At 40.8% G+C, this 22,397-nt stretch overlaps 1 protein-coding gene across 1 annotated transcript; it reads right to left on the bottom strand.

Moving 5' to 3' along the window:
- Positions 1-7,249: 7,249 nt before the first annotated feature.
- LOC311064399 (endothelin receptor type B-like) lies at positions 7,250-10,732 on the bottom strand (the record flags this gene model as incomplete). The annotated part of the gene is made up of 7 exons (XM_084084229.1): positions 7,250-7,408; positions 8,577-8,685; positions 8,785-8,918; positions 9,111-9,251; positions 9,550-9,754; positions 9,999-10,111; positions 10,307-10,732. 7 exons carry the CDS (start codon positions 10,730-10,732, stop codon positions 7,250-7,252), a joined length of 1,287 nt encoding a protein of 428 aa, XP_083940355.1.
- Between the last annotated feature and the right edge of the window lie 11,665 nt (positions 10,733-22,397).

Genomic DNA, 22,397 nt, shown 5'->3' with positions numbered 1-22,397 from the left:
GCCCGGTGTTCTCTCGCATCCACCTGCGCTTTCATCATTGCCCATCAAAAACAAGGACAGGCTGGCAGCGTGCTGTTGCTCTGGTGAATTTGCAAGACCGCAAACTGATTTCTTGTTTTTTTTTATACCAGCATTCACTTGGGCACCGGCACACTCACAACGAGATACAGTAGAGATACCTTAGCCCGGTGATTTATTTTCAGACATGAAGCTTCACTAATCAAGCCTCTGCACTCAAAGGAGCTTGGATGGGCTGTCAAGAAATCTGCCTGTTGTTGCCTGCGAGGCATTACTAGTGTGAAGCGAAGCACTCTAGCAAGCACGCCCTACATTTGATTGCATGTTTGCCATTACATCCAGACCTGAATCGAATAAGCAGTAGTGACAGTCCGTTTTGCACCTTAACCATAACACAGAAACCCTTTTAGGCCAGCTCATTATGTTTTTCTGCAAGAGAGCACTAAAATGCTTTCATTGTTGCCAGCGTTGTGGAAAAACCTGTAACCCGTCTTGTGTTTTGTACTGTAGCCGTATCATCCTAGCAAACACCAAACACTTGTCTCTTCTTTTCCACCAGAATGGTCAGAAAGAGCATGGTTTGGGGGTTTTGGTACACGGCTTAAATGCTTTTTAATCCCATGGTTGAGTGACCACTTGCAGCTCTGCCCAGTAGTCTGACTCTGCAAGATGTTCGCAGGTCTCTCTGAAGTTTCCCTGCCTTAGGCTGTTGTGCTCCCTCTCTCTCCTCCATTCTGTCATTTTTCTTCCACTCTTATTTAGTATTCAAGGACCAAATTCACATTAATTAAATGCCTGCTGGTTTTGTGCAAGGAGGTTTGCCCTGTTTATTATAAAACTGTAAATATGGACCTGTGTGCATTCAGTGAAATTCATTGGTATCTAATGAAACATTGTGGCAATTCTCCTGGGTAGCACCATTACTTTGCATGCACTGCAGTGTTACTTTCTCTTTCCTTGTATTGCACTTGGTTGCATCGGGTCCTTGTTTCACTTGAATATGGAACCTGTGTAGGTGTAGTGTGGGTGTAAACTGGACGTAACGGAGGACTCTGCAAAATGATTGATTTCATGGGGACACACGTTTACCGTGGTACACTATCTTCAACACCACAACAGGTATAGATTTTCTTATTCTTAGCAATATGTTTTGTATCAATCAACTGAAATGACATACAATGTGTTGTCACTTAATGCAAAGCAAACCACACAATGTCTACTCCATAAGTGAAATTGTGCAGGGATATCAGTGCCAGTGGGATCAATAAGACATCTTTCAAAATCCTCATATTTGTTCAAACCTCATGATAAGACATACACATGCAATGCTGGGCGTGCTTAAGCGGGTACGGTGCTATAGATAACTCCAGGCAGAAATGGAATCTAGGCTTTCCATCTACAGACTAGAAAAAAATAGCTCATCCTCGCATAAATGTCAAGAGGCGTACGACATGAAAGCAGAAGTTGTCCAAAGTGTTGCTCGAAGTACTGACAAAGTTTATGAAGAATAAAGCAAATGTGTTTTCGATCCTCAGCCACATGTGAAACAATGAGGGAGCCTGAGCACATTAGGGCTTGATATACTTTGTGACGAGTGGTGTCGCGCACAGATAATGGCAGATCTACAAGCTCACAACACATCACACTGCCAACACGTTGTGAACTTGCAGATCAGCTATTTTGGCTGCGCGACACCGGCATGCAACTAAGTATAAATACGACTTTATATATGCCACCCGGGGGCCAGGCTCTAAACTTAAAGCTTACAACAGCCTCATTATCTCCCTCAACTCACATCAGATCCTAGCAGCGGTTTGTCACAGGCAGACTCTTCTCTGCCACTAGGCATCACACCAATCTTCCTGCAACACTACTGTACATAATTGCCATATGGACAGCATTTTGAGCCAGACTGAAGACTAAAAAGCCCTCCAGGCAGATTCCCCAGATAACTAAATGAATATTTTATCTCATTTCCATCTAATTTGCAACACATTATTATACAGAACTGAAGTTTTTAATTAATTGATAGAACACATCAAACACAGGTCCATACTTTGATTTTCAGGGAGCTGTTATTTTGATAATTTAGTGGACTTCTTTTTTTCCCACGCCAAGCCTTTTAATCACATAGAATTTCTGCATCTCTATATTTTTTATCATAATCACAGGATATAATAAAACATACAGCAAATTAATAACTGTCAGCGCACATGAAATTCTTGTCTTGGTTGTGTGAGCAGTTCCAGTGAGGAGTCCCTTTACCTGCCACCCAACTGATTAATTAATTTCACACTGTTTAATTAAATCCACAGTCTGGGGAGTCTAGGCAGCACCGTGGGGAGTCCTAGCCTCGTGTGTACTGAGATTACTAGAAGAAGGTCTCAGACACCCACTCTGTCACTTATGTTGACACTGACGTCATTCTGTCTGGGGACCAAAGAGCAGGATTGTCTCAATGTCATCTGCCAGTTATGAACACACTGCAGGGGACATGATAACTCCATGCCTTTTGCTGGCTATGTGATGGCATTTACAGGGACAAAACAGAGTCTAGCACTTGACAACATTCAGCACAAAACAGTTTGCTGTCTGACAGTAACACATGACAGCAGGAGAAAGGCACTATTGTATAAGACAGGGTCTAATAATGGTGTGGATTCCCTGTGCAGTAAGTACTTGGAGGCCAGTCTGGAGCCTTGTGGAACTCCATTTTGGGCAAAAAACTCCATATTTCTGCTAAATGTAGGGGGACATACATACATATACATACATGGGACATAGAGAGAAAACGAAATGTGGGGGAACATACAATATGGGGGATACAGACAAATGGTGTTTTATATGGCTGGCCCTTCAGTGCCACACTATAAAACTAAACAAAGAAATTGTGAGGAGATATTCTGCATAATGCTTTAACATGTAAAGCACCACATTAACTTCAGTTGAAGTATGAATGGCCTAAAAGATGGAGATACAGTTTTTTTTCCCCGTTCAACAACATTAAAGGTAGGGTAGGTAGTGATTTTCTTTGGTAAAAATAGCTCTATATATTCTGGTAGTACTCATTGCTATAGTGCTACAGTAACACGAGCTCCAGCTCTTTATTAAACAGAAAATGCATTTTCAGCTCAGGAAACCAGTTTTATCCAATCAGGATAGAGAACTCAGACAGGATACAGATTAAACGAGTGAAATTGGAAGTGATGGCACAAAGAAATGAGCAGACAGAATTGGAACTGGAACACTATAAAAATGAAGCTGATAAATGAGTACTCCCTCCTGATTAGCTGAAATTTTGTCCCCTACCTGAATTTTTTGTTTATCAAAGAGCTGGAGAGACAGGTAGACTCCTGTTAAATATTAGGCAATACATCCACACACAAACAGACTCAAATCAAAATGCATCCAAGGAGAAAATCCAATAAGATCCGTTCCAAAATATGATGCAATGTTTGACTGGAGGAGGTCATATTATGTATGATAGGCTACAAATAAGCATTTTGCATTTTAAGCAGGGCTACGTTTACCATAGCCCTGTTTGCATAAGATGTGCTTATCCACGGACCATGTTATGCTAGATCAAAAGAGGCACAAATTGGCTGTGTTGCAAATGAGTATTATCCGACCCCAGTATCTGGTCCAACCTTGTTGTATCCAACTGTCAGAGTCTTGGAGACACAGCAAAGTGGGAACAGAGAGGTGCAGGAGTCTGCAAGCACAGCAGGCAATAAAGCTGTGTGGGCTGGAATTGATTCAGTTCACTAGTTCTGTTCCCTTTATACATATTTTAGGTGACTGACTGTAATCACAAACACATTTTTTAAGTTATGTTCAAATGTGCTTGGACGAGTTATAATTAAAAGGATTGCAAATTTGGGTGGTACATTTAAATGAGATTTACTAGATTTAGATGACTAATTACACAATTTGGAGGATTACAATGTGTGTACGGAAGTCTTAAAAAGCATTACATCAATTCATGGTCCATACTCTGTCATAACAAGATTGCTTAACAAGAACTGTTTAACTTAGCATTTAATTGTTACTATTTTTAAATAGGCTAAAAGATAATTGATTAGAAGCATAACATGACAGCCTGCTGAACTGATGAGCGGCATAGTGATCCAATCCCATGGTGAAAAGTGTGCACTCTGAATGACCAAGAAACATTTTTTTGTCAGCTGCTTCATGGTATCAGTATGAAAAAGTGCTCTTCGGAACACAGGTCTCCGCCAGGTCAGGTACGTTATTGTGGCCTCCTGGTGGCGCTATAATGGGCCAATGGGAAAAGGGTGCCATTTATTCTTAGGTCGTTCGCGGAAATCGGACACTGCATTCATGATTTGAGGCATTTTTGTTCCAAAAAATGTGTTTTGCTAAATTAGACCTGCTGGTGGCGCTATAACAGGCCAATGTGAAAAAGAGTGGCATTTCTTCCTTGGCCAAGTGGGAATGTGTTTGTGAAATTTAACGGAAATCGCAAGCTGCGTTCATGATTTGAGGCATTTTGTTCAAAACGGACCAATCCTGCAAAATTTGGAAGCAAACCTTAGCCAATGAGGATGGAATATGGGAAATCGGACAGATCTGTGTTGATCACATGACTATAGAGATACTGTTTACCAATTTGCATGACGTTTGAATAGAATCTGTAGGAGTAATGTAAAAAAAATGGGTTTGCACAAATCGGCCTCCAGGTGGCGCTATAACAGGCCCATGTGAAAAATTTGAGGCAGAGGTTCTGAATTGGCATCCAGGGAGTGAGTGTGCACAGTTTCGCAGCGAAACGGTGCACACTCGGTGCCGGAGATTAGCTGGTAACACAAACACAAACGGTGCCGGAGATTAGCTGGTAACACACGGACAGGACACACACACACACACACACACACACGGACGGACGGAGGGTAAAACATACTCTCTCGCCATGCCTTTCGGCCCGGCGGAGACAATAGTATAAACAATGATATCAACAAACTATGTATATCCTCATGTGAGTGTGGAGCAAATACAAATTATGTGAAAGGGACATACTAATGATAATAATAATAATAATAATAATAATAGGGATGATTAGGAAGAAAGACAGACAGACAGACCCCATTGCACCCCAAAAACAAAGTATGATACAACTGTCTATAGCAACAAACAACTGAGTCTTCATAGAGGGTTGAGAGAACTGTTCTTCCTTTAGACCAGGGGTCTTCAATAGGGGGTCCGGGACCCCTAGGGGGTCCTGAGAGTTACTACAGGGGGTCCTCCAAAACTTTGTGTGATAGGATTCTGAGGGGAGTGAGGGGAACATTAGCCACACATAGCAGATCTACAAGCACACAGGCGTTGTGAGCTTATAGATCTGCTATTTTTGGCAAAGAGGTTGGATGTAGAGGGGAAAAAAGTACAGATAGCCAATGGTCAAGTTTAGTATTGAGGCTTTAAGTGGTTAAATGTCTGAAAATACACATTAACATGAATTAATAGTGAAGCTAAAATAAACAAAAAACATTCATTTATACAACAACGAGTGCTGTCAAACAAGTCTATGAAGCCATCTATGAAATCTATGAAAGATTTTAATCTGCAACACAATTCTATACAATATCTAGTGGGGGGTCCCTGCTTCATCTCTCTCTCATCTAAGGGGTCCTTGGGCGGAAATACATTGAAGACCCCCGTGCTTTTAGACAGAAGGTTTTGGTTTTAACAACCAGTCCAACATGGAGCGCCAACACAGTTTTGCCGACTGATACAGCATGGGAGAACAGAACAGCTCCCCATTTTGCTTGAATTGTCCTGTGACAGGAAGACCTATCAGGTACTCATCTCCCTCCCTCCCCTCCCTCTCCTCCCCCTGACCCCATTCTGTCATTTTCATTTTCCTTCTTTTCCACTCTCAGGTCTTTTATAAAGTGTCTCCATGCATTACACATTTAACAATGCATTAAAAATAGGCCAACATCAATCAGTCATTCAGCGGTGAAGTCAGAATCTACCAGTGGCACCAATCTAATGCTTTTTCTCAGAGTCTGAATACTAAACAGAACGCTATAAACACTCACACGGCGTATGGGGAAACATCAAATACGGAGAAACGTAGGCGCTAATAATACGCTATGACCTATGCAAATGCCATAAAAGTGTCAAAATCTGATTTGCTCGATTTTCCTGGGGCACCGGGGCTTTTTAGAATAACCAGAAACGTAACAGAAGTGTTGTCTTTGCAGGCAGACAGCGGAAACATGACTGGATTTGTGCTGACGTGAGCCAGTTTTTAACCTTATGCCCAAACGGTGATTTAAGAACTGTGCTATACGATACACAGCAGTAGGTAAAAACCTGACGTAATGGCTGGGGAGTGAGTCAAACCCCTTGGGGCTACGAGTCAGAGGAGGCTCACTCCCTTGGTGTCTAATGCCAAAGCAGATGTTCAATTGACTGACTGTGATCCTACGACAGACAGCACAGCGTGCGTTTCTATAGTATTGCGGAAGCCTGGTGACGTCAATCAAATCTAGTTGTGTGTCTGGGGATCACGTTTTCCACAACGTTTCAGGATGCTTGTCTGATACCGTGGGCAACAGTGTGAGAGATATCTTGGTTATTTTATGACAACACAAATTCACCAACTTGTATCCTGTTCAATGAAACATTGTTTTGGAAAAGTGGTATACATTGATTGATTGACTGAATGCATACAGCACGAGTACAGTCATACACTTGGTCTAGATTCAAGATTGCTTTATTTGTCATTTGTCTTCCATCTGCAAGCAGTGTTAGAAAAACAAAACGAAATTATGTTTCTCCTAGTAAAAGATAGCATAACTCATATTTTTATAAATTCATAAAATAATAAGAACAAACAGTGCAGAAACATACCCTATCGACCTGAATAAAAAGTCCTAAAAACTAAGAATTCAAATTATAAAAATAAGCATACCCAGATAAAAACAATGTATTAAAACTGAATGAATGTCATCCATAGTTCATCTCATCTATTTTGATGCATAAGAATGCATACACCTCCCATAGTTCATCTACTAGGGAGATTTGAGTTCAAGAATCTGATTGAACTGATTGAATTGAGGACTTGTTTCCATTGAGGTCCTATGTATTCAATTAATCAACATAGCATAAAAAAACAACACCAAGTAAAGATATTATTATTATTATTATTATTATTATCATCATTATTATTATTCTGTGCACATGATCTTTTATGCCAACACAATCAGGTGTTCTCGTGCGCAGGTAGGGGTGTGGAGGAGAGCTTAGGGGGTTTGACGTGGCTGTTTTCCGAGGCTTGTTCCTGTACTTTGGACTTCAACACCGGCTGTTTGTCCTCGTGAATCAGCGCCTGGTGAGGTAGGCACCAACGGCAGAAACATGCCTGAAGGGCACACAAAGGCAATTGGTCATAGGACAGAAACACTAATCATCGTCCTCAAAAAAAAAAGAAGGGAAAAAAAACAGTGAGAAGGAAGACTTAATTAGCTTACCACAGTCTAATAATCCCAGCAGATACTCTGTCCTGCCTGCAGAGATTTATGAGTATATTCCTTGAATACTGACCTACAGTGTAAGCCTTTATACTGAATCATTGCCTGTGGGCTCTCTCTCAGTCTAACCTCTTGGTTAGACTGTCTGGTGTCTAGTGTTTCACTTTTACTAATCACCTAAGGTCACCGCCTGCTGTAGTCTGGCCATTTTAACGCTGATTACTCTGGTTTGACCTTGAAGACACACAGGACACTACACCCAGAGAGGATTACTTGGTTTCCCCATCGCCTGTATCCACCCGCCCCTTAGCCACTTTCAACCTGGCGTCCCTATTTTGGGCATATCATTACAGGAGAGCATCTCCAAAGAATTTCAAAAACCTTTCAAAAATAGCAGATCTACAAGATCACTATTGTGAGCTTGTAGATCAGCTATTTTCACTATTCGCCGTACGACAAGTATATAGGGTTTAAGTGGTTAAAAAATAGGTATCACAATTTACAGTAATATCAGGCACGCAGTGAAGGTGTACAGTACCTTTACTCAAGTACTTTACTTAAGTACAATTTGAGGTACTTTTACTTTACTTGATTATTTCCATTTTCTTTCCATTTCTAACCCTAACCCTTTATACTTGTACTCCAATACATCTCAGATCAAATATGGTACTTTTTACTTTTTAAATTATTTGACAACTTTAGATACTTTGCCGATTTAGATTATTAATACAAAACATCCATTAGCTGATAAATTATAATCATTATACATCTTTATATGTTAAGCTACCCAGAATCGCATAAAATAATTATAATCAGCCCAACCTTTACCGGCTGCATTATTATTTACAATCCAATAATATTTATGGTGAAATGGGCCATTCTGCAAAATGAGTACTTTTATGTTTGGTATCGTAAGTATATTCTAATGCTAGTACTTTTTTTCTTTGCAGGACTTTAACTTGTATTTCCAAATAATGGCATTGCTAAAAAAAGTACTTCTTCCACCATTGCAGGCAAGTAAATGGACAACAGGATTACAGGAACAGGATGAAATCTTACCTTGAAACATCTTTTGAATTTTTTGCTGACGAGGTACAAAGCGATGGGGTTGATGCAGGAGTTGAGAGATGCCATATTAATGCCAACATAGTCCAAAACAAGAAAGATGCTATGAGAGAAATGAGGTAAAGGGATGGATGAGTGAGTTCTACATAGCGACACTGGAACAGATACCGATCAACACAGGTAACGTTTTTCTCAAGCTTACCTGAGTAGCCGACACCTTTTTGGATCTTTCATATCATATATGGTCGATTTCAACATTCTGCTCAGGTAAAGAGGCAGCCAGCACACAGCAAACACAAGCACTAAGCTGAAGACGGTTCTTGCAACCTCTCGTCTCTAGGTAAAAAAAGAAAAGGACATGATGAATATTTAAGTCATGATATAATGAGAAATGCACACAGTGAAAGCCTGAGTAAATTTGTTTCTGTTTGCAACTCTGAGTGTATACAAATGTATCCAAATGGACCCTCGCCTATTTGGTTACATTTGTATACTCTCAGAGTTAAATGAACACTCATCACTCCTAACCTGTTTGGTGTGGTCGCTTAATGTATTCTCAGTATTCCTCAGCATCTTCCTGGTCATCAGCGTATAGAAGACGGCTGTGATAGCCAGTGGCATACAAAAGTAGAAGCCAAAAAGCCACCAGTCTTTCGCCGACTTATAAAACTGTCAATTAAACATTATAATCATCACTCTGTGACATTATGTCTGACACTTGCATTTAGTATTCTGTACATAAACTGTGTTGATAGCAGTAAAAATGCATATTGAAGTGTTCTATGACATCATTGACAAGCTCAAGCAGTATGACTGATGATGTAGGAGCTGACAGAGTGGACAATCAATTGGATTTATATGTTGTATTCTTTTTTAAGCTTTTAAATGTCACATCAAAAGATAACCAATTCAAACACTTGTGGATCTGTTTGTTCTATCCTGTTGTGTGAGGGCTGCATTACATTACCTGCATGAACTGGGTTGTTTGCATCGGGTGAAGCAGGCAAATTCTCAGATGTTTGCCTTTATAGTCCATTGTTATCATATCAAAGCCCACCACTTCAGGCACAGCAAGCATGGTGGAAATAACCCATATCAAAGTTATTTCTATTGTGGTCCACGTGGAAACTCCAAAGCCTTTGATTCGGTTCCAGGATACAACAGCTCGATATCTAGAAAATCAATGGGGAAATTATATGGCTAAGGGGACTTTTATCCATAACAATGAAACATTTCTCGATTAAAGAACATTTCAAGGACTGATACTAAATAAATCTTTCCATCTGATGAAATACAGATAGCACTGTTACGTTTGGAGCACAGGATGGTATTGCTTATCAGTCCAAAAAAGAAAGAAAGAAAGAAGATATGCTCAGTGTTCAGGGAAATAAGATGTTCCTTTGACATTCCCCTTACCTGTCAACACTCAAGGCACATAAACTCAGCACTGTAATTCCCACTGAGGTTTTCTGTATGAAGGGGACCAGCTTGCACAATGCCAAACCGAAGGGCCAGTCCTCTGCCATGAGCTGCATTGAAGGTAGGGGTGCATTTGTAACTTAACAACATTTTAAAACACAAACTCACTCAATTGATTCAATAATTGCAAGATTGTTCTAAAATGAATAGAAAGAGGCAGCAGAAACAGGCAGCGGAAAAAATGGTGACGTGACACATAATTTTCTCATTGTAATTAATTGCACACCTTGCAGCAAATCACTCACCCTGTATGTGTTGATTGGAATGTCTATCACGATGTGTATCAGATCCCCCAAAGCAAGGCTTGCAATGAGTATGTTTGGGCCACTTCTCATGCATTTGTTTACATATATGATTTTCAGCAGGGCTGAATTCCCCACTATTCCTATGATTAACACTAACACGGATACAATGGTGTTGATATATTTGAACGTGTCTCTGATTTTAGTTGGCTCAAAGCACATAGGAGGGAGCTGTGTTTTTGGCCTTGGCACTTGGGATGGATGATTGGAGCCATTGGATTTGTCCTCCTCCAGTATAGAAGGGCCCGGAGACGCTGTTCCAAAGAGTTCAATTACAGGGGATGGTTCTGAATGCTGATCTGTGCTGTCTGCACTGGCTGGAATATTTCCCTGCAATTGCAGACAAAGGGCGAGAGCTACAATCCACATTGTTGATGGTTTCCCTCAAAAGGCCCCGAAACGTTTCTGCCGGCAGCTGGCTGAAAATTAGAATGAAAAATCATTACCACACAAAACCCAGCATCGGGATTTACTACAAACTAATCAGGGTAGCGCTTAAGTTATTGATCACAACAAGAGGCAACAATGTCTATCTGTAACAATGTTGATATAAAACACTGAATTATGCCCAACTTACCTTCAGATGTATGCAGTAAAAGAGTCTCTGTAATCTCTACAGAGGATGTTTAACACACAGAGCAAGTATGCGGCTGCTGTTATAACACAGCCGAGGGAAATGAGGATTTTATAGACTAAGGTGTCATTGTCAAGGTTAGTCATCAATCTGTCACTGCAATTACTCTCAATGATGCATCACCTTGAATGAGTGGATGTTGTTGAAGCTTTAGGGGGATTTATACATAGTTGCACATCAGTGTCGCACACCGAAATTAGCTGATCTACAAGCTCAAAACATGCTGCACTGTGATGCGTTTTGACTTGTAGATTGGCTATTTTCCCTGTGCAACACGGTGCGCAACCAAGTATAACTCAGGCTTATGTCTGTTAGCTGAGGATTAGATCATTGTATAGACTACTGTACATGTTGCAGCAAAACTCTTGCAATAAAAAAGTAAGCCATTCCATTCCATATAAAAGTGAAATTAGTATTACAGTTTTTTGTAACCCAATACAATAAAACTAACCTTTCTACACCGAATGGTCCTACAAAACAATATCACCAATCTTAGTTTTACATCTTGTTTGTATGTAGCATTGTGTGAGGATTACATTACACAGTTCATTTATCTATTGACTACAAGATCACTGTAATGAGAATTTCCCTCCCTCTTGTCTGACAATAATAGTGGACATTGGGCATTGTGGTTTTCAAGGGCATATGTCTTTCCTGTCCTGATACAAAACTGCTGCCTTGTAATTTGCTAGTGACATAGATGGAGAGCCCTGCAGAAACAATAAAACAAACGTGCACTGTTCATTGTTCTCCTGTGTAAGCTAGCCTAGCACACAGTCAGCATGTTCTCCCAGGGGGCTATGCTTTAGTTGTCATATCAAATTTCCAAAATGAGCCAGTTTCAGTCAAACACAAAGGAATCTGCCTCTGCATTTTCAGAGAGCCCTCAAGAAGGTGACGTGTCCACTCATCGAATACCCAAGAACCCGCAGAGCCTGGAGGAACAGAAGACGTGTATGTGACAACCAAAAAGATCCGACTGCAAATATTCAGCCTGACATGGATTCCAGTTTGTCTTTAGTTTGAATACTGACGTTTACATACCGCTGGCAAAAAAATCACAGTGGTAAAGAATGTGCTGGCAGCCATTCAACAGAACCGATTAAGAAAAGTGACTTAGCTGTGCTGGATCATAAAAATAATTGACAGATTTTTTTTTCTCTGGACAGAAAAGATAAGCAAGGCTTTTCAGGACTTCATATACATGAATGAATTTAAGTTGACGATCTGAGATTACATCAGGTGGCATATGTAATGTACAATAGGACAAAGAATCTTTTTGGGCACAATACTGTATATTGGCACGATAACATCTGTCCTCTTTAGTGTGTTTGCAGGGGGCAGTGTGGTCTTACCTGTGCTCATTGAAGTTCCTGCTTTGGACAGATGAGTCATTACTTCAGTGAGTGCTCAGATCCAAACAGACTGGGAGTGGGTGGAGCACAACGTCTTGTCGGCTGTCAAGGTACCGTATGTCAGACGGTGTGGGCATAAAGAGGTCACTTTTTCTTGCCTTCTCTCTCCTCTTGTGACTCGAACATCTGTCAAACTCGTAATTATTTTCCTCGCACACAGTTCAAAAGGAAATTGAAGGCTCCGAGCCTGTGCAGACAGACGTGATGGGCATGGTCACTGTGTGTGATTCTGCAGAGGTAACCTATGGGAACATTGTGTGGTATCAGTAGCTATACAAGGATGGGGACACAGATGGTGAAAGGACACACAAAAAAAGGAATGAGGCTTATCTTGTGTGGGTCCAGCTCCCCTCTTCTTGGTGTACGAGCCAGAGTCAAAACGACGTTCCACTCATGTTGAAAGGGACCTTTGACACAAACCAATTTCTCTATACTACCCATGGTGCCTGAAAATGACATTGATGGCCTTTTTCATCTTCTCACAATAATAGCAGCATGTGGCAGCTATAATAGCAGAGATGGGGAGGTGATTGTGAATCTGTTTTTGTTGAATTGCATGTTCCAGAGGTTGAGTCCAAATGGGATACACATCTTGTTTGTGCGATTACTGCTAGCAGCTTAGTAAGCCATTCATACAGCATGAACTATTGGAAAATAAATCTAACCTTCAGTCGGTGAGAGTGGATTGTTTGTTTTCTGGCAACAATAGACTAAGAAACAACATTTATTATGGAACAATGGGCTGCTCAGAGACCTAGTCAAAAGGGGTCATCTTCATTCACGCAAAGATGCTGAAGCATAAAGAGTACATTGGGGGAGGTTCTCTCTAGAAAGGTTTTAAAAGACTGTTGAGATTTCCTCTTTAACTGAGCTCTTCTGCTGTCAGCGAGCTCAAATTGATATAGAGTTTGTGCTGGGAGAGGAACAAAAATTGGCACAGAATGAGCTGAACAGAGGAAACGATGGGAATCCTCACCCGAACCTGAAGTACAAAGAGACGGCAGTTGTAAAAGAGCAAGCCGAGCAGAGGAGAGTGGGTCTAGGCCTAATTGATGTGCCCTGTTTTAGCTCCAACTTTTGCAAACTTCTGCTGAAAGTCAATCCTATACTTTGAAAGGATAGTGTCTCAGTATGCCTCAGACTTGGCTATATGTAACTACTTCTACATTTTGCGTGTCACATAGGACCCCTCTTCAGTCAGAATTTAATATAGCAATATGGAATGTTGGCACAGGGACTTGATTTTCCATCGATTTACATTTCACCAATTTACAAATTAGCTTGGGAGAATTAAAGCTGTAGAGAGTGCAGAAAATTCCAACTTCAGGCTTTCTCTGAAGCCTTTAATAGCATATACAAAACACCATAAAAGATGAACGAGATATCGAAAAACCTAGCCTTTCATGCGTTCCTCTGTCAAAATATCAATAAAAGGATATTTTCCTCCATCTGTACAGGCAGATCAAGGCAGTCTCCTACAGCCGGTCAAGGGAGAGTGAGTTACTATATCAAAGATGAGCCTCACTTCCCTCACATGGATATCAAAGATATCACTGTCATGTTTCTATTTGAACAGACAAATGGACAATATAAGGTGTTAGAACATTCATGTTTAAATCTCCAATGTCCTTCTCACCTTTCTCAAACCGCTCCTTAAAAATAGGGCTGTGTAGCAGAGGGTGGTGGAAATGGATGGATGCTGAGTCACCTTTTCCCTGGGCCAACACATCAGTGTGTATCCCAAGTTCCCAACTCAGAAACATGTGTACCTTGTGTGTCCACACACCATCAAAACAGCATGTGCTTCAATGTTGGGGTCAAAGCTCAAGATGAGTGGAAGAGGAACGTCTGTAAATTGTGTATCCAGTGATAATAGGTTTTTATTCGAAGCATGTGTAGACAATTTGAGAGCCTTTGTTACACTGCCAATGCTGTCTATTAATGTTTTTGTGATACTGTACAGCTTTATCAGAATTTCACACAAGATTGGGACGGATGCCTACGGTAACATTACCTTGTCAATTGCAAGGAATGTGTGCCACAAATGGATTTAGTGACATTTCTGGATCTCTAATTGTTGTACAACCTTGTGAAGTTTACTCAAACGAATAATACATTTAGCAAACAGAAAACAAGTTGACATACTCAGATTATCAAACTCTTTATTGAAAATGTTTGAACTATGGAAATCAAACTTCCTCACAACTTGCTGTTAACCACTTAAACCCTATGAACTTAGTTGACCGGGATCCATCAGGTCTCTGTACCAGGGGTCTTCAACAGGGGGTCCGGGACCCCTAGGGGGTCCTCAGAGTTACTACAGGGGGTCCGCCAAAATCTTTGTGTGATATATTTTTATTTTTACATTAACCACTTGAACCCTAGCATCCCTATTCTGAAGAGAACTTTAGCCAAAAATAGCCGATCGAGCTTGTAGATCGGCTATTTTTTGGCAAAGAGGTGTTTGGTGTAGAGGGAAAAAAAGAGCAGACCAAGTAAACAAAAAAAGTTAAATCTGAAACACAATTTTATAATATAGAGGGGGTCCCTGCTTCATCTGTCTCTCAGCTAGGGGGTCCTTGGCCTGAAAAGGTTGAAGACCCCTGCTCTATACTATTAATCTTTTTTGCCGATGGCTTCCCAGATTGCAATACTATAGGTCCCCTTCTATTTCCCTCTATACCAAATGTATTCACCTAAAATAGCCAATCTACAAGCTCAATCTACAATCTCACAACGTGTCATGTTGTGAGATTGTAGATTTGTTATTTTCACCAAATGTTTGAAAGCCGAAGGTCCCAGGTTCGATTACAGGCCTCAGCAATGTGTCGAAGTGTCCCTGAGCAAGACACCCTCTAGCTCCCCGAGCCAAGCGACATACTAATGGCTGCTCACTGCTCCTTGTTGTTATAAGATGGGTAAATGCAGAGGACAAATTTCATGTATGTGCAAATGTACAGTGACAAAAAACACCCCATGATGGAGTTGGGACCAAATGATCAGTATTCTTATTATGCTAGAGTTCATTCATATTGTTAAAAACAATCTGACTTCTGTGCCAATGAAGAAATGAATGAATGAAACAGAATGAGGGCACTGGATGTTTATTTGAACCCCAAATTTATGATGAGATAATAATATACTGTATCAAGTCACACAACCATTTGGTATTAGGCCTACTCGGGAACAATGCAAGTTGAGAACAATGCAAGTTGGAAATGCATGCCCCACTCGGTTGCGTAATGCCCGGTATCCGTCGTCAGAGCACCCATTGAACCTGTCTGTCGGTCTGTCACCCTTTTATATGTAGATTTCTGTATCTGTCTGTCTGTGTCCCTTTTATGCCCATATATGGAGTTCCGTCTCAGGCATGTCCAAATATGGAGTCTAGGCCAGTCTATGACGTCATATTGATAACATCAGCATACTCCTCCATATATGGGGATTTGCAGTTCTATCGATATGTTTTTGAGATCCGCTGAGCCGACCGACTTCCCACTTGGTTAGTCACGCTCTCGGGTCCTCGTCGATACGCCCACCGAGTTTGAAGTGGGTCTGTCCCATATACTATGGGCCCATATGGGCATAGTGGTCGGATCGGCGGTTCTGGACAACCGCCTACCCGACCGACTCAACGCCAGGCACAACACTCCCTCGGGTCAGTTGTGACACGCACACCGATTTTGAAATCGGTCAGACGGACAGTTCTCGAGATACATGAACTACAGACACACACACGGACAGAAATGTTGCGCATTTATACTAGGATAATGCAGACAGACGTTCATTAAAAATGAGAGGGCCGGGGCCAGACAGACATACAGTAACTGCCATCCTACGGGTCTGGTTTGTGATTTAGACAGAATTTTGCCAAACCAAATTGTGCATGAGTTACGATGTCTGTACATTTTATCTTCTGGAGGATGGTGTGGCATGGTATCCAGAGATATAAAGTTTCATGGTTTTGACTTATTCATGAGGCACAAGTTGAAGACCTCAAAGAGAATTTAATAAATTATGAACTTTCTTTGTTTTCTCTCCTCAGAGCTCTCCTAAAAACATGAAGTCTGAGATGGAGAGATCCCTAGATAATGATGTGTTGGATTCACTCAGTAAGGATCCCCACGCCCCCACAGTTTGCCAAGGATAACTAAATCTGGACGTGGTAAAGAGGAAACGGCCACTGTGAAACAAATGTCTCTCCTCTTAAACTATACAATAGTTAATTAAGCATTGAATTAGGTATCACCAAAAGAGTCCACCTTTCAAACTTGATTCCATGACTTGATTATCCTTTGATCTGCAATCACACATACTGTCTTGATGATTGAAGACATTACTTTCACTTTTAAATGCATGCATGCATGCAAATGCATTGTAGAATGCCTAAATAAATAAATGAAGTTATCACATAACGCAATGACAATGCTTTTAGACCACAAAGTCATCAGGCTTGGTCTAATATAATAGGTGTTAATGCAGAGTATAGTTGTGATTTGCTGTGACCACTGGCAGCATAGCCGCGGGAAGACCTTTTAGGTCTTCCCGCGGCCCCCACGCGGCCCCCACGCGCCCCCCACGCGAATTGTTTTTGCGGTTCTGGGCGGATTGGGTCAGTTTTTTCCCAGCTTTTGGTTTCTTTATTTCGGTTTAGGGTTAGGATTAGGGTTAGGTTAGAGTTATGTTATTTAATTATCAACAAAATTATTATCTTTTTTTGTACCTGGGGGGAAGGGGGGGGCGGCCGCATCCCCCGCACCCCTACTTCCCGCGGTACTGACTGCCAGCTGTCAAAGAAAGGTGACAAGAGAGGAGTTAAGTCAGAGTGTGTTAACACATAGGAGGTGCGAGCCACTTACCACTTAACACAATGAGAAGCTTGTGTTAAAGTAAACACAAGCGGGGGGGTTGAGGGTGGCAATAATGATAGGTCCATCCACCTGTTTGTCCACCGCTTTGGTTTCAAACAAGTTTTACTTGTAACAGTATTTCTACACTGTGGTAGTACAAACTTTACTTAGATAAAAGATTACTTGAGTACTTCTTCCACCGCTGCCTGCTGAACATGGTAGAGAACAAAACAAAATACTAGAGCTGTATCCACTAAGCCCAAGGCACACTAAGAACAGAGGAGGGAAGGAACTTATAATTAATAATAGGAACTTAAAAAGCCTTAATTGACATTGTCATTATAGGCCAGCATAGTTAGAACCATCTAATTGGTGGAACCAAAAGGTTCCCTTTGAAGTAATCCCTGGAGTCCATTGCTATCGCATACCAATGGTTTAACCACTTAATATGTACACTTCATTGACTGGAGTCCCCCACGGGGTCTATACTAGGCCCCCTCTTTTTTCTCTCTACACTAAATAGCTTCACCGAAAATAACACGTTACAACCAACCAACGTGTCACATTGTGAAGCGAAGTGAGCTTTTAGATCTGCTATTTTCACAGAATGTTCAACAGCGTTGACGCTAAGGGTTCATGTGGTTAATATGTTCAATGTCCTAAATAGAAGGGAAGGATTACTCTGCTGTGACAATCAGTAAAATGGTGATCGATGGCATATTAAATTAGTTTGTTTATACAAAATACGAGTCATACTGATTTAATATCAATCACATTTCTATGTAATTGATATCTATCCATAAAGGAAGTGTTAGAATAAATGATACATATGTGTTCTATCTGGTGCTAGTTTTAAGATCATGAATGTTTTAATTTGTACAGTACAATCACAAATTACAATTCAATAATTTAAAAGAGCAGGTGGGATTTTTGAGCCAGACGTCTTACTTGTCACCTGGAAGGTAGCTATAGAGGAGTCCGTTCCTCGGTGGAGGGGGCCTTTTAAAAGACAGTAAAGGTCATTAAGCGCATGACACAAAGTAGTCGTAAAAACTATCAGAATTTGCCATCTTGTGTGTCACAGCAGCAATCCTTCCCTTCCATTCATAGAGGGCATTGAACACATTAAATCTGTGGTTGATAGCAATAGACTCCAGAGGTTACTTCAAAGGGAAACCTTTTGGATCCACTAATATGGTTTATTTATATTTATTTTCTACTACTCATTGGTATAGTGTTTGTTCAGTAACAGGGGTCTCTTCGTCCCTCCAGCTCTTGATTAAACAGAAAATGAATTTTCAGGTCGGGATACCAATTTTTATCCAATCAGGAGAGAGAATTCACACAGGATACAGATTAAACAAGTGAATTTGGAAGTGATGACACAAAGATATGAGCAGGAACTGGAACACTAAACAATTGAAGCTGATAAATGGGTACTTTCTCCTGATTGGCTGAAGATTGGCCATTTGGCCACCCACCTGAAAATGTATTTTCTGTTTATTAAAGATCTGGAGAGAAGCATAGACCCCTGCTACTGAACACACACTCTATAGCAATGATTACTATCACAATATAGTGCTTTAACCTTTTAACAAAATGTTTGTTTTAACCAAAAAATATCACTTATCCTACTTTTAACAGGGATTTCATCCCAGTCTTGTTTTCTTGTCTTTCTTTGACTATGGCTATGCCCTACTTTCACAGTTGACCTGATTACTAGCCTTTGATTGGCTGTAGCACTTTATGTGGACAATTCAATGTCTGTTCTCTGTGATTTGCTGTTGATTTCTTTATAAAATTGTATGTATTCTTTGTTCTTTTGCCCTGAGGAAGACCACTGCCTGGTCAAAACGTGACAAGCCATGACAACAAAGTCTGGATACAGATTCAGTCATTTTTGGTTCTCCCCAGTGTTCAGCAGGTATGCTACGGTTATTCATAGCTTTCTTTACTGTTTTCTAGTGAACACCTAGAACACTGTGGGCCCTACTGTTTCCCCCCCCCTTTTTTTCTACCATGAAAACTCCCATTGCCACATCTGCCAGACAGCTTGTTAGACTTCACTATAAAGCAACACTGAACATGGTTTCATCCTTCTGCTCCACAGACAAGCAAAATATCACAACATTTTTCAGCCCCTGTCATGTTGCTCAATGTTTCGTCCGTCAGCTGTCTTGCTGTCACAGTCATCCTCATATTTGTTAGCGAAGGGCGGGTTAGTTAACGGTGCAAAAACCTTGACTGAGAAGGACCCAGCAGCCAGCAACCCAGACAAATCAAAGTTGTGTATCAGTCTGTGTATCAGGCCCGTCCACCATTAGTCTAAATCAGTGGTACTCATTAATTTTCTTAGAGGGGCCACTTATGAGAAAAAACACTCAACCAGCCACAGAGACTGCAGATATTGGATTCCGTTTTTAATGGTCACTGTCAAGATATTTACAGACAGTGGTTGTGTTGCTAATAAAACATAGCAGTAGCACACTTTTTATCGTTAGGCCTACATCTCTTTTTATTATGAACTTCATACTAGTGCTAATAAAGTCATCAATTTTACACTCGCTTTGCTGTCATTTTTAATGTCTCCCAATTTCTTATTTTCCACATTACCATCATTTCCATTCCTATACTTTAATTCTCAGTAGTTTAATGGTTATGCTCATAGAATTCTCCATACAAACCTGAACTAAATTAAGGTTGAACATAGTATTAACATTTTATCTTCCACAACTGCATTACATTTATTAAATTCATATTTAATACTCAAATTCTACACTTCTTCTATCAGTCCCATTATTTTCACACTGCCATCTATTCTACCTATACTGTGCCAAATCAAATCAAATGTGATTGCCAAATCCAAAATGCGGACCATAAAACAGATTTCAAATCCGACCCCTGGCGTCTTGCCTCGCATGTCTCTCTGTCTCTCCTCTCTCTGGCGTTGGTTTCCTCTCACTCTACGCCCTCTAATGTAAAAAAAATAAAGCACAATATGTGTGTGTGTGTGTGTGTGTGTGTGTGTGTGTGTGTGTGTGTGTGTGTGTGTGTGTGTGTGTGTGTGTGTGTGTGTGTGTGTGTGTGTGTGTGTGTGTGTGTGTGTGTGTGTGCGCGCGCATGCGTGTGTGCGTGCGTACAGTATAAACATAAACACACACACACACACACACACACACACACACACACACACACACACACACACACACACACACACACACACACACACACACAGTATTACCGTATATAGTTAGCTGTTGGAATGCTTTATTCAAGCAATCTACATGCACGTCAGCTCGTTCTACTGCATGTCTTCTTTTGAGAATGTTCATTGTGGAGAATGTCTATTTTGGGCATGTCATTCTAGGTGAAAATCGTAAAAGATAAAAAAAAAATGCCAATCTACAAGCTCAACGTGGTGCGTTATATTGTGTCACTATGTAAACTTTACATTTACAAGCTCACTGTGATGCTTTACATTGTAATAATTATAATTTCTTTGGTTAGATGTATTAACATGAGAATAATGGTCATTATAGAATGCTAACTTTCCAGTTTTTATTAGCTTGGATTCCCCATCGATGATGTCACTGGTAGGCGGGTTTCTGAACTGTCCACAGTCCTCCTTTGAGTAGACAAAAATGGTGCCATATAATAATGAGCATTAGTGAGGACCAATTATATGAAGTTGAAAATGGGTCGTCCTTTAAGTGGTTACTGGCCATACATTTGTTTTGCAGCATTTTTTATTATAAGAGTTGTTTGGTTTGGTTAATCAACTCAAATTGCTGTAGGAACTGTAATAATTATTCTCTTCCCTTTCACAAAAAAAACTAACAAAAAAACACCAGTTCACATGACAAAAGTAATTTCTTTCTGTCTCTCTTATGCTCAAGGGGGGTGTCAAGGTCCTGACAGCCAGCCTGGACACCAGCATGACCCAAGACCTTGGCGAAGGTGAGGAACCTCCATGGACTGTCCGACCCAAGAATAGACAAGCTGGTTGAGCTCTTATGACAAGCAGTATGTTCTATCCCGAGCAACACTAGTAGCAGATACCACATGGGCTGACGGTTCAAGTCCTCCAAGAGGATGAACGCAGTCGTGCCTGGAAAGGAAAGTGTTGCCAGGTGTGTAAAGTTCCTTGTATTGTCTTGTCTTATATTGTATTGTACTTTGTATTTCTTTTCTGCCATGCCATGTTCTATTGTATGTCACTTAGGAACATGGCTGCTATACACTATACAGTCTAGTCCTTCCAGCTAGTCTGTGCCAGCTGGTGGAGATCATCTGAGGCCAGCTCTGCAAGATCCCACCCGTCCCACACAGAAGGCTGGCGTGAAGAGGAGTTGCTGGTCACTCATCTTTTAACTCATCTAGTAATACTTATCTAAAGCCTGCTCACAATGCGTTACAACACTATTTTTGAAGCACAACACTCACACGCAACCACGATTAACTAAAACTTTAGTCAACTACGTGCTAGAAGCCTGAGTCATGGCTGAGATCAACATCCAGCTATTCAGCTAAACATGAGCATCCTGTAATGGTGAGACATTACCTTACCACAATACTTTCTGTTATATACTCGTATTGATGGTGGTATTTGACGTGAACATGTGACACTAGCCTTCTCCTGACACAGCTACTCTATGTCAGGAGAAGAGAGAGGTAGTTGTTCTGGAACAGGATGTTGTGTCTGAACCTACACTCTGAGGGATTACAGCACTCACTGAAATGTCATTCAGGCATTCTTATTTCGGCACAAAGCCCTCTTCAGCGTTATTCAGTATAACCCTCCCGACCCCCCCAGGTCTAGACCATCCTCTTTAATTAAAGACACATAGGGCCCTATCTTGCACGGCGCCTTATCCCTTTTTTATTATTTTGAAAAACATTTTAACCCATTTAGACCTGAGGCCGATTCTAAAAACTTCAAATATTTATCAAAAGATTACAACAAATGTATGTTGCTATATACTGTACATAGCAACAAGAACCCCAAAAGGGGTTCCCGTCCTGAAAGGTATAGTTACAAATAGGGGTTCCCGCCCAAAAACATAGGCGATCTACAAGCTCACAACGTGTCAATGTAGATCGGCTTTTTTCACTATTTTAAAATATATATTTTTTAA

The sequence above is a fragment of the Gymnoscopelus microlampas genome (genome assembly GCF_963454915.1).
Source record: "Gymnoscopelus microlampas genome assembly, chromosome: 17".
Classification (NCBI taxonomy): Eukaryota; Metazoa; Chordata; class Actinopteri; order Myctophiformes; family Myctophidae; genus Gymnoscopelus; species Gymnoscopelus microlampas.
Note: the sequence above shows the minus strand (reverse complement) of the source record. Positions and strands in the feature narration are given on the sequence as shown.